Source organism: Hemibagrus wyckioides, linkage group LG06 (assembly GCF_019097595.1).
Source record: "Hemibagrus wyckioides isolate EC202008001 linkage group LG06, SWU_Hwy_1.0, whole genome shotgun sequence".
Taxonomy (NCBI): domain Eukaryota; kingdom Metazoa; phylum Chordata; class Actinopteri; order Siluriformes; family Bagridae; genus Hemibagrus; species Hemibagrus wyckioides.
Genome location: NC_080715.1, coordinates 30090498 through 30102876, shown reverse-complemented (window position 1 = coordinate 30102876; position 12379 = coordinate 30090498). Strand labels below are relative to the sequence as shown.

Below are 12379 nucleotides of genomic sequence, written 5' to 3'. Positions count from 1 at the left end.
ACTGCGTTGTGTCTCTTGGAATGTTTGTTCCAAGAGGCAATAAAGGAAAAAAAGTTCTGCACACCCACACTGGATAGATTTATGCAGGCATCAAAGTGAAATCTCACAGAAGAGAAGCAATATATTTATCAATCCCAATAAGCATGGCAGATTTTGTATTGTTTATGTTCTTGGGATCGATTTTGGATCCATTGTGACTCTGACCAGGATACAGCGCTTACTGAAGATGTTACTTACAGCCTCTTCACTTACCAATAAGTGGCCTCCAAAAACAACAAGCCCTTTTACAGTTTATACTTCAAGGTTAGATTACTGTACTTTATAGATTACTACATATACTCTTATATTTCTTTACACCTGTGGTCTATTGATTATAAAATACTGACACAGAGAAATTATTATTAATATTATTAAAATTATGACCAACCTGATTTTCCAGATCAGCTTTCTTGTTCTTGTTGGCCTCCAGAGTGACCTGAAGTTTGGCTAATTTGTCCTGGACCTCTTTTAGAGCTGCCTGCTTCTTTTGGAGACTCTCCATAGCTACCTTCAGCTTAGCTTCTGCTTGAGCCAACTTCTCTTTTTTAGGGGCCACAACTTTTGCAACCCTAAGAGAGAAGACATTACATTCTTTTGCTTCTGACATAGGAGTCATCACTTACTGGTTCGATTTAGGATGGTTACTTGTCGTATCCTGTTATACAAACTCACTTGTCGTAAGAGTCCATAGCACAGACCCACTTGCAGAGGCCCTCGGCTGCAGTGGAGGCTGTCCGGATTTTCTTGGGGACAAAATCAGGGTTGGTGATATATTTGTTTCGAATGATAGTCATGTAAGCAGCTGGAATGTTGTCTTTATTGTACTCATGCAGACTCTGCAGGAACTTCATTTCACCTAGAAGCTTCTTGGCTGGGCCCCAGAAGTCCTTGATCTTTTTGCCTGAGCCGAGAGGATCGGGGATCCGGTCAGGTTTTATGCCTTTCAGGATGCAAATAGCCTCCATCACAAGTTTGACTCCAGCTGGAGGGTTCTTCATGGACTTCACCAGTGTAATGTCCTACAGAGAAACCAACAAAGATTTTGGGGTATTCAAGCAAAGTACCTTAAAAGCTGGATGGAATTATATTTCTGTGTGTGTGTGTGAGAGAGAGAGCATGTGTATTTTCTTGCCTGTTGTGTATCAAGTGCAGCTAGAGCTGACTCTAGGATGGGCAGAGCAACAGCCAAGTCGGCGTCACACTCAACTTTGATGGCCTTGGCAGCCGTGGCCTGTTCGTTCGCCACCGCCTCATCCATGCGAACCACCTTCTCTGTCTCAGCCACCTCCACAGACTCATGTTCAATTACCACCATCATCTCATCCACATCTTTGCCAGCCACCAGGAGCTGAGGCTGAAGTGCCTCCAGCTCCACTTGCATAGTGGCCACTTGAGCAGCAGCAGAGTCCAGCTTCTCCAGGCCAATCTCATAGTGCTGTTTTAGCTTCATCACCTCACTGCCGAGGAAAGATGACAATTTTTATGATGACAAGGATTAACATAGTAATATACATGTTGAAATTTTTCCTATAGCTGAAATTCAAAACATGTAAATGCACCCCAAACTCTTATGGTCATGGATAAAGAGCCTTACACTCTCTTGCTTAAATGTCTTAAGGGTCTGGGGCAGTGGTGGCTCAAGCCTGTAAGGCTTTGGGTTGTTGATCATAGGATCAGTGCTGCCGAGCTGCCGCTGTTGAGCCCTTGAGCAAGGCCCTTAACCCTCACTGCTCCAGAGGCACTGTATAACTTATCAGTGTTGGGATAAGTGAAGAAAGAATTTCACTGTGGTCCAATGTATATGTGACAAATAAAAGCTTTTATTCTTATGCCCTCTTGCTTTCCAGTAGGCTTTTGAAGGTGGAGATGAGCTCCAGGTAGGAGGTTGGGGTGACGTAGTTGTGGCGCTGCAGCTCAGCCAGAAAGCGTGTCGAGAGATTGATGGTGGAAGTGTGGAAGCTTTGGCACATGTCTATGCAGCCAGCACAAGCATCATCCGTCATCTCAATGTCCTCCTGGAACCGAGATGCCACAGCCTGTAGAGCATCATCAGGCCAGGTCTTGGGGGAACAAAACTCAAGAAAGAAGGGTGAATGCTGGCAACAGGTGTTCACATACACTATATAGCCAAATATTTGTGGACAAATAACCATCACATGCATATGTGCTTAGTGAACAGTGCTTTCTAGATTTAGTTTCCACTTTTACTATTATCATAACCTCCAGTAATCTGGGAAGGCTTTCCACTGTTTCAGCTTTTGAGAATTGCCTATTCAACCACAAGATCATCAGACAATGAGGTCGGGTGAAGAGGAAGTGTACAGGCCACTTGAGTTCTTCCACTACAAACCTGTCAAACCATGTCTTCATGGAGGTCCATTCAAGATGCTTCCTAACATTGTGGCAATAGTTTGTGGAAAAAACAGATATGGGTGTAATGGTCAGATGTGCACAAACTATTGTATATATAATTTGTGAACACTGACATGAATTAGAAACATTTTGCACAAAAAAAAACATTATTGATATAAAATTCATAATTTTTAGAAGGGCATGCAGGAGACCCTTAAAAAACATAAGCAATACTGACCTGGAACCAGTCTATGGTGCAGCAGTTGATAAGTGCAGGGAAACGTCGCAGGCGGCCTCTGAAGGTGTCACCTATTGGACTCATGGCCAGCACCACATGCAACTGGCTCCGACAACACTCTACAAACATCTTGTACAGTGCGAGAGGACTTCCATCTGTCTGCTTCTCCTGCTCCCGTTGGCGATCCAAGACCCGCATCCGTTCGCAGATCTCCTGCTTCTCATCCACGGCAAAGAGATTAGGAACTTCACCTGTGTTGAGCAAATTGCTAACATCTTCGAGGAATGACTCCATCTTTATCTGGGTGTCAATAAAGAGGAAGACACCATGGGTATCGCCGTGTTGATGTTGATTTGAGCATAATGTGTTTTAGGTCTTCCCGCCATTCTGTCATCCCATAACTCCTGGAGATCTCCACCTGGAAGAGCTCGGCCTCAGCCATGTGAGCAGCCAGACGAGTCAGGGACTGCCGACCACTCCCTCCAACACCGACCAGAAGCGCATGACCCCGTGGCTGTTTTAGGATACGAGAGATCCTGCAGACATGCTCGATGGTGAATCGGAAGAGCACAAGGGTTACATGGGTGCTTTGCTGATGTTATTAAACTCCTCTAGATGGGCTTCCACCACTTGCCACAACTGATCAATGTCACCAACCTCAGGGTAGTTGAGGTCTTCACCCTTGGGGTCATGAAAATCACAAAACATGAGGCTGCGCAAGTCATCTTCAGTTACGCATCCATCAGCATCAAAGTCCAGGTGCTTGAAAAGCTGATGGAAGTCCTCCTTTAGGTGGGACTTGCAGACCTCTTGCAAGAAACCCACCATCCAGGTGCGGTCTGATGGGTGAACCAAGCGGTCATAATAAACTCTCTGCACCTGAGACAATACAAGCATTATGTCAGAACTTTCTGAGTTCTCTCAATTTCTGAAAACAGGCCTCCAGTACAATCCAACAAATAGGTTGTTCTTAAACTACATGTTGTTGTTTTTTTTATCACTCCTACCTCATGTACCCACAAGCGTTTAATAGCTTTGGGCTCATCTGCAGTCTCTGGGCAAGATAAGCAAATGCCCTGGATGACGCGGGAGAAATCCCGCAGGTTGAAAAGATAATGAGACTTGGCTGGGGTAGGCAGCAAATTCTTAGTGGTCTCCTGATACACTGCCAGGGTGGCACCCACTATCTGAGAGGTGAGGCTGGCAAATGCCGGAGGAAAGGGAAGTCTAAGGAATAGCACAAGCATCCATATTTGTTTTGGGTCGTGTAAATGTCAGAATTAAAGTAAAGCTACACTCAAAACACTAGTTAAGGACCAATTTGAATGTTCTTATTATTTACTGCTAACATTCTTCAACTAGCTGTTATTTATGATTAGAAAATTCAGAATTATGGACTAAATACTCATTTATGCTCTTACCAGACCTCACGCCATACACTTAAAATGACCAAACAAGAGAACTACAACTGCATGTTTAGGTCTGAAGGATAAGATCACCATAACTTGTACACCATAGACATTTACCGTATAGACAAGTGCCAGTTTAAGATTCTGGAGAAAATGGTGTGCATGGTCTTCTCATCAAATTCATTAATTGTAACTGTGTTAAAATTGACGGAGGAAGCGAGGTGTCACTGGGTTTCTTCCACCACCTGGAAATTACAAAAACGGCAAACAAACAAGGGAAGATACATCAGACATGCATTCCATTATGTTCATTACGTAAAGCATTCATTCATAAATTTATTCAGTCCCCATGAGAAACAAACCTTTCAGGGGCAATACGGCATGGTATGCAGTGCTTTGAATCTCATTTAAAAAAATAAAAATGGACAGTCATTGATCATTGTGTTTATTCACATTCTTTGTGAGATAGCCAGACCCACCAGGATGCCCCATGGCACACATCAGCTGGATGTCCACCAGGTTGATCATGGAGCAGTCCTTCATGTCATACCAATTCCAGTGGTCCAGCCACTGGCACAGAAGCTCCACAGGAGGCTGAGCACCGTACGTCTCTCTTGCAGGCATATTCACATCATCCACGAACACCACCTACCCAGAAAACACCTTGAAGCTTTTTAAGAAACACACTTAAATCCTACAATAAACAGAATGTGCTTAAGCATCAATATTATCCCAAAGCCAAGACCATGCTACAAGATAATCCTATACAATCAATGCAGTATTAACTTCAGACATGATTAATTTCATAGCTTGTTTTGTCTAGAATTGTCTTTCAATCATCACACCTCCCACACTACAGGTTTTGTGCAGAATAAAACACTTTATGCTTATAATTCCACAAACCTGGAATCTCTCTCTCTCACACGCACACACTTCACAACAGGTTAGTCGCAAATAGCAAATATGTTGTGACAAGAAAAGATTGAAAATTGGAATTCAAACACTTGACAAAACATGATGACTTTGAAAGATAAACATTTAAGAGCCTAAAATTAAGAAATCTTCTGCAATCAAGATCAAAATCAAGATCAATCTGCTTATCCTTTAGTATGGCCCAGACATAGTTGGACTTATGATGAGTATGATGTGGACATAAGTAATAAATGAATAATACTAGATACACTGCAAAGCCTGTCATATAAATATAACAAATTAATATTTTGTAGTAATAATATTATTAAACACAGGCTATTATAGAAAAACACACAGATTTCCACCTATCCATCTATTTTTTGTAGCGCTTATCCTAGGGTTGAGGGGAGTCTGGAGTCTATCCCAGAAGACTGTTGGACAAGGCAGAGGACATCTTGGACAGGGTGCCAACTCATCACAATCCCACATACACTCACACAATTTAGTGTTGCCAATCAGCCTACAGCGCATGTTTTGGGTCTTGGAGAGGAAACCCCTGAAGCACAGGGAAAACATGCAGACTCCGAAAATGAACTCCTAACACCAGAGGTGTGAGGCAAACGTGATTCAGAGCATTAGGAAGCTTATTATACAAACTAACTACCATTCAATTTAAAATAGAACAAAACAATCTGTTTTATAATATCATACCATCTTCCTTCCCAGCGGGGGACCAGACACTCCTTTGCGCCTCTTGTCCAGCTTGGACATGATGATGTTCTGTGTCTGAGCCGCTGTGGTTTGGGCTGAAAAGTTGATTAGCAGAGGATTGTATGTATCCTTGTTGAGCCGCTTCAACAGGAAGTCCTGCGGAGTGACAAAGAGTTTCAATTAATCTCACGGGAGGGGTTTGGACCACAGGTCCTGCAGATATATCGAGAAATGTCAACATGCTCGTACTGTAGATTAGAGGAGATAGAGGAGACAAAAAGCACATGGCATCGTTGTGGGCAATATTTAACGTCAAAAGCCTGCTTTTAAATAGACTATAAAAGACTTTGTAGACTTTTAAAATAGAGTAATATGAAACAAATTACTGCTTTCAATACCATGAATGTCTACAGCTGGCATGGTATTCATATAAGTTCTTATATCTGGAATGGTTTTGTATGAATAATTAGTAATAATGACACTTCACAGATGCCAACTGCCTCCATTGTCTCTGGGTCAGAAAATTACCACCCAATAAGTGCAAATCTCTGCTTTGAAATGATAAAATTCTGCATTTATCAGAGCCTGAAAAACCATGTAATGAAATCACTTAACTGTTCCTGAAAGTGCCAAGTACACTTATTTGACAAGTGACATGATTTCACATCCACTTTCTCAATGTGGCCATTAAAGTCATTTGTAGGCATTAAAATATTCACCCTGAAAGTTAAAAATCATATGGGAGGGTACTTTTTTCCCCCCTTTGGTACAGGGTACTTTCAAATATATTTTTGAAAAGCCCTTGGTTCTGCGAATGACAGGATGAGAAAAGTAAAAAAAAAGGGCACAAAATGCAATCGAGAGCATGAGACTGAGTGAGTCTCAGATGCTTAGTGTCTACTGACTCAGAAGGATGTAAACATAATCGTTGCAAAATGGCTGCTAAAGTGTTATGACATTATGAATCATTCTCAGCCTTCGCCAAATGAGGACTGATCGCCTTCTTCTCAACCGCACCATAAAACACGTTCCGTTTCATTCTTCGGTGAAAAACTACCTCCGGACGTACTTTGCTCCTGCACTTGTAACTGTTAATCTATAGCGAGCACAAGGGGGCTCGTACCATGGCTGAGTGTGTGTGTGTATGCCTGTGTGCATGTGTGTAAAATATGAGCGTAACGAGGCGGGTAATGGATGAGGCTGTTAGAGTGATGGATCTCCAGCTGGTCGCGCCAAAAATAGGAGCCGTTTTCCTCTCTTACTCTCGGCTAGAGGGATAGAATGAAGGAAGGGGGCGCGGCAGGGCGCCGTCGGTCTGGGCCCGCCGGCTCGTTTATCACGAGCCACTGTCATGCACACACATGCAACACACAGATACGTGCTCTAGCTCCAGCAGTGTTGAGGTACTGAGAGTGTGAGTGAGAAGCCCCCTTGGTGCAAAACACATTCGCTGAATTTGTCTCCAGTAGACAAGATCCCGCAAGGAATTGTTTATTTCCATCTGCCTTCAGCTGTTCCTCAGAGGCTGATTAAAAAGCTTAAGGGATTTTTTTTTGGAAGTAAAAACCTGATAGATTAATGCCACAGTGAAAAGCGGGCCATCTTTCCTTATTTCGTGTTCTGCTAGCTTTAATAAAATTAGCATCAAGAAGACAGATGAAAGTGTTTAAATCAGCTTCAGAAGAAGTGTTCATTGCATGCAGAACGCCTCGTTCAGCTAATGAAGGGTTTTAGAATGAAGTGACGAGTGGAATCAGGTGTGAATGGCAGCGTGTGATGAGCGTGCTACACACACACACCTTTCAATCGCACACTTCAGAAAGCTCAACTAATTAATCGTGGAATAACTTATTCACATTATAAACATAATGGCCACAGTCTACATCACCGTGGTAATTTTTTTTTTTTTTTATGATTTATCTTGTTTTGTCTGCCTCTTTTCACTGTCCTTTGAACATTTTATCATCATCCAAGAATATAATAGATTTTTTCCAGTCACACTCACTATGATGTACACACTCTTGCCGGTTCCTGTGGGCCCCACAAAGATGCTGGGCTTCTGGTGCGTGACGAGCAGCTCCATCAGAGCCGTGTAGCGCACTGTATCCTCTGTGGGTACGATGATCTCATTGAACTGCACGTCCTTGGGGATCGGTGGCACCAGCTTCAGCTCTTCGGTCCACAGCTCCCATCTGCCCGGACCCTGAGTCAAATCACAGAGTTAAGGATGTATTTATTTATTTATTTATTCATTCATATTTTGCAGCATCTTTGCTGAACTTATTTACAGTGCATGGAATTGAGCATGTAATTATATGGCTTCCATATACTGAGTTTAAAATAAAATGTTGATAACGTTATGTTTTAACTGAAGGGCATTTACTATTCTACTTAATAAACTAGAAAAGGTTTAACAAACTCATTTTAAGAACTGGGCCATATTACAGTTAAATGTCATGTGAGCTGGGGAAAAAAGAGTTTAGTAGACTGTCATATGTGTCATGAATCCCAATAATCACATACATTATTTGGCCAAAGGTTTATGGACATATAACCATCACACCAATATTACGAAGGTTTTCCGCTAGATGTTGAAGTGTGATTTTTGGGGATTAGTGATCATTCAGCTACAAGAGCATTAGTGAGATCAGTCACTGATGTTGTAAGATTGAGGAGATCTGGGGTTCAATCCATGTTCCATTTCATCCCAAAGGTGTTCAGTGGGGTTGAGTCAAGAGTCAGGGCTCAGTGCAGGACACTTGAGTTCTTCCACTCCAACCTGTCTTCATGGAGCTAGGGGCTTTGTGTACAGGGGCATTGTCATGCTGGAACACTGTTTGAGCTTTTTAGCTCCAATGAAGGGAAACTGTACTGCTACAGCATACAATCTTTGTGGCAACAGTTTGGGAAAGAACCACAGATATGAGTGATGGTTGGGGTGCACATACTTTTGGCAATATAGTCTATCTTTAGCACATTTTTGCAGTAGCAGAGTTTGCTGACTCTATTCTGTCTTCTAATGAAATAACAGAAATTAACTTTTTTTCTCAAATCAATTTTAATTTAGTAAACAGATCCTAAATTCATTTGGTGGGCCATATTATAACCTTTCTCCAGAAATGTCTTTCCATATATTCTTGCAATAATTCTCTGCAATAAAGAAGTCTAAATGGAACTAGTCAGAAATAAAATCAAATTCAATAAAACGAATGCATTCTTTCCTGTCGTTTCTGTTGATGCTCTGCCAGGCCTGTAACAGAGGCAATCTCAGTGCTTGTTGGTTTTCTGTCTTTAGATAAGTGAATGCAGCTCATTTAGGTTCATGTGTGGTGATTAGTGAGTAATCTGGAAAAAGGAAGCTCAGATGAATCCATCCTGAAGTCATGGATTACAAACACTAACATGTTTCACAGGAACTTGGATAGCGAGCAGGATAATTATAACTATAATTGGATCATTTTAATTAGATAATGATTTTACCTCCCTTCTCATTTCATTATACTGATAATGTTAAAAGTTTTGCTTTAGGACTCTACACAACTCTCCAGACTTTTTTGTATTTTTTTTAAATGCATGCAGCACATCATGGTCTTGGCTTTGTGTACTAAAAGCAAAAAAGTGTAGTTTCTAATGGTCTAAGGTGTCCCTGATGTATTTTCACTTATTTAAGCTTCTATCTTCTCTGAACAGATTAGGTGCTCCATATTTAACAGCGTATAATTGCTGGTACGGTTTTCTGGGCATAATGTCTCAATTTCAGCACTTAAAAAAAGTCAGATCTTAAACAGAAGGCATAAGTGCTTTCAGGTTTTGTTTTTTTTTGCTAATATTATAATCTGCATTTTATTTCGTAATAACATTGAGAGACAAAAGAAAAAACAGAAATGGAAGTTTATAGCTTCTGTACTGTATAAATGTAATAGCTTTTATGAGTTATATGTAACAGCAAACTACTGAAGTATAAGAGGAATAAAACACTGCTGATATCATTTCTCATTTCCATTGTTGATTATTTTCCTACAATAGTGTTTTGTGTTGTGTGATGAGTAATGACTTTTCATCTTTGCAATTCCTCACAGTTGATTTCGACACACTGCAGTCAGCAGTCAGAAAGGAGAGAAGATTGTGTGACTGATGTACAGATGATGTACAGACTGAAGCTGTACTGTCCTGACCGCAGTGAGCGTTACTGTGTACCACGCTGTTTCATTTCACCTAGACCAAGTGACAATTAAACCAAAAAAGGGAGTGTTAATGGGAACTCTGAGGCACAAGCTCCTTTTTACCTCTGTTGAAACAAAGGAAGGAACCACTTATTTCCAGAATGTAATGAGGTATGAAATTAATGCATTTGGCCAGGTTATGCATGAAGCCTTATTATTAAGAATTATAGCTTATGGCCAAAGCTAATTACCAGACAAATCAGCTCTTTATCACAATTTTACAAAGATTAGCATTAAGGATAGATAGATTTAGTTTCTTATGCTTCCTGCAATGTCACTGATTTACAGTCCTAAATCCTCTATAGCCAGTGTTTTTCAGCAGTGGCTTGTTACCTTATCGTGACTAAGAACAACTCTTCATAATGTTACTGTATATAGAAAATGGAGTTATTGATCTTCTCCTGTCCAAATTTGTGACATAAAAAAATCAGTCACATTGGGAAGAAATTGTTCTGGATTTTAGAATGAAAATAAAATTGAGCTTATTCCCAGCAGACACCATTAAACCTTCTTCCTGTTTAATGTCAGTGCTGCTGACCTCTTTGATGAAGCGGTACTCATAGAGAGTTCCCTCGGCAGGTAAGGGAACCGTCAGCTGCTTGCTTGGTGCTTCTATGTGCTCCAGGATGCCATGGCTTGATCGTGTCTCCTCAGACAGTGCACCGGTTAGCAGCTCTCTCACCAGACCATCAAACTTCACTCTCCCAGGCTCTGTGCAGCTGGCACCCACTGACCACACCAGAGAGAACACAAAAATACCCTAGACAAGAGAGATAGACAGACAGAAAGATAGAATCAAGTCAGGTACATGTTAGTTACAGTGGAATCAAAATAGTCAAAATAGCATATATCGCATATCAGATTTAGTTACTGAGTCAATTTAAAGGTAGCAAGTAATGCTGCGTGAGAACAGTGAAAGAGCAACACAAAATAAAACATTCTTATTTCTAATTATACATACTAGGGCATCTTAAACACTTATATCGCACAACATACAGTATAATTGTAATAATCGACTCAGTAACATTTTATATCCGTTTTTGATGAGCGGTTTAGAGACTAGGCCACTGTTGTATAGGCATCGGTCAGGGAAATATCTTTTCAGTAGCACAAAATTTATTTCTCAGGGTCACTTGGTTTTATTCTGATGCTACCCCTACATAATATAATCTTCCAGAGTACGTGACTTTGTGAGAAATGGAAACAAGAAATTGTTGTATTTTATATATTAATTTTGCTGTGGGGTTGATGCATTCTAATATTAAACTGTTTACATTCTCATTCAAATTAGAATTGAAAGCGTTACTGAGCGCTGAATGTAATCATAAAAAATATATATATATATATATATATATATATATATATATATATATATATATATATATATATATATATAAAAAGCGGCAATAGCTAAATCAGAATAACTATTTTCTATCATCATTCTATGTGACATCATGCTGGCTCAATATTGAGAGAATCTTGCATCATCAAAAACTATCATTGCCCTGCTGCCACAGGCTATGGCATCATACTTTTAACACACCATACATAATAGCTAAAATACATTTAGGCAACATATTCTTACATTATTAAACTTTCATTTAGTCAGTGGCCTGCCACTGACCTTTTAAGATGCTACTGAAAAACTAGTACTAGAGGCAATAAATACAGACAACAGTTTTGGCTCCACATCTTGGATTACCGCTCTTTCACTTGAATTATGTGTTGCCGTAAAAAAAAAAAAAAATTATAGAAACATTAAATATAGGTTTGTCTGTCTGGCTGTGTTGACTAGAAGCCAGGGAACAAACTCAGAGAGAGGCACAGGAGGGAAGACGCTGTCATAGGCTAATCAATAATGCTGCACGTCTGGATCAATGCTGTTTGTGTACTGATATGATATGTTGGTCTTAAGGACCCAGGTGGAAAAGAAAAAGATCACACCTTTACAGAAAGAAAGAGAATCGACAGATGGAGAGAATCGAAAGTGGCTGCAGGAGAAACAACTTCATGAGAGTGCCAGACATGAGCTGGTGTGTACACTATGTATATGAAAAATATGGGGGAGTAGCTCTGGTGTAACTCACTGTCTGGATGAGACAAAAAAAAAGCAAACAACCCCTCCCATGCAATCCTATTAGTAATTTCCAACTTATGGCTCTTCTCATCTGCATTAGTGCACCTTGTTGTTAAGCTGCACATCCCACCCACTCTGCAACACCAAACACAATAACAAGGGATTTGCTCTTTTTCCAGTGAGAGCTGATGATTAACTAGTTAGACAAGAAAATAATCAGCTATACAGTGCCTTTTTGTACAGTATCACTAGGTTGTACACCTGGATGAATGTAATTTAGGATAAAAGCAGAACCTCAGACGTTGCCTTTTTTGCTTTTTGTTTAAGAAGAACAGCACACTGACGCTTCCAAGTTCCATGATGATGTGTGTAGGGACCAGTTGGGAAATCACTGCTTCTCAATTCCAAAGAAAACTTG

The 12379-nt window shown here is 40.5% G+C and overlaps 1 protein-coding gene across 1 annotated transcript in view; it reads right to left on the bottom strand.

Moving 5' to 3' along the window:
• Window positions 1-1491: 1491 nt before the first annotated feature.
• LOC131353814 (dynein axonemal heavy chain 7-like) overlaps window positions 1492-12379 on the bottom strand; it is a 42524-nt gene continuing 31636 nt past the window's right edge. Inside the window, exons 22-30 of the mRNA XM_058390891.1 lie at window positions 10423-10644; window positions 7667-7864; window positions 5662-5817; window positions 4518-4686; window positions 4156-4283; window positions 3637-3856; window positions 2630-3508; window positions 2390-2431; window positions 1492-2099 (exon numbers count right to left, since the gene is read on the bottom strand). Coding sequence (XP_058246874.1) covers window positions 4237-4283; window positions 4518-4686; window positions 5662-5817; window positions 7667-7864; window positions 10423-10644 — 792 coding nt within the window. The 3' untranslated portion in view covers window positions 1492-2099; window positions 2390-2431; window positions 2630-3508; window positions 3637-3856; window positions 4156-4236. The remainder of the gene's footprint in view (window positions 2100-2389; window positions 2432-2629; window positions 3509-3636; window positions 3857-4155; window positions 4284-4517; window positions 4687-5661; window positions 5818-7666; window positions 7865-10422; window positions 10645-12379) is intronic.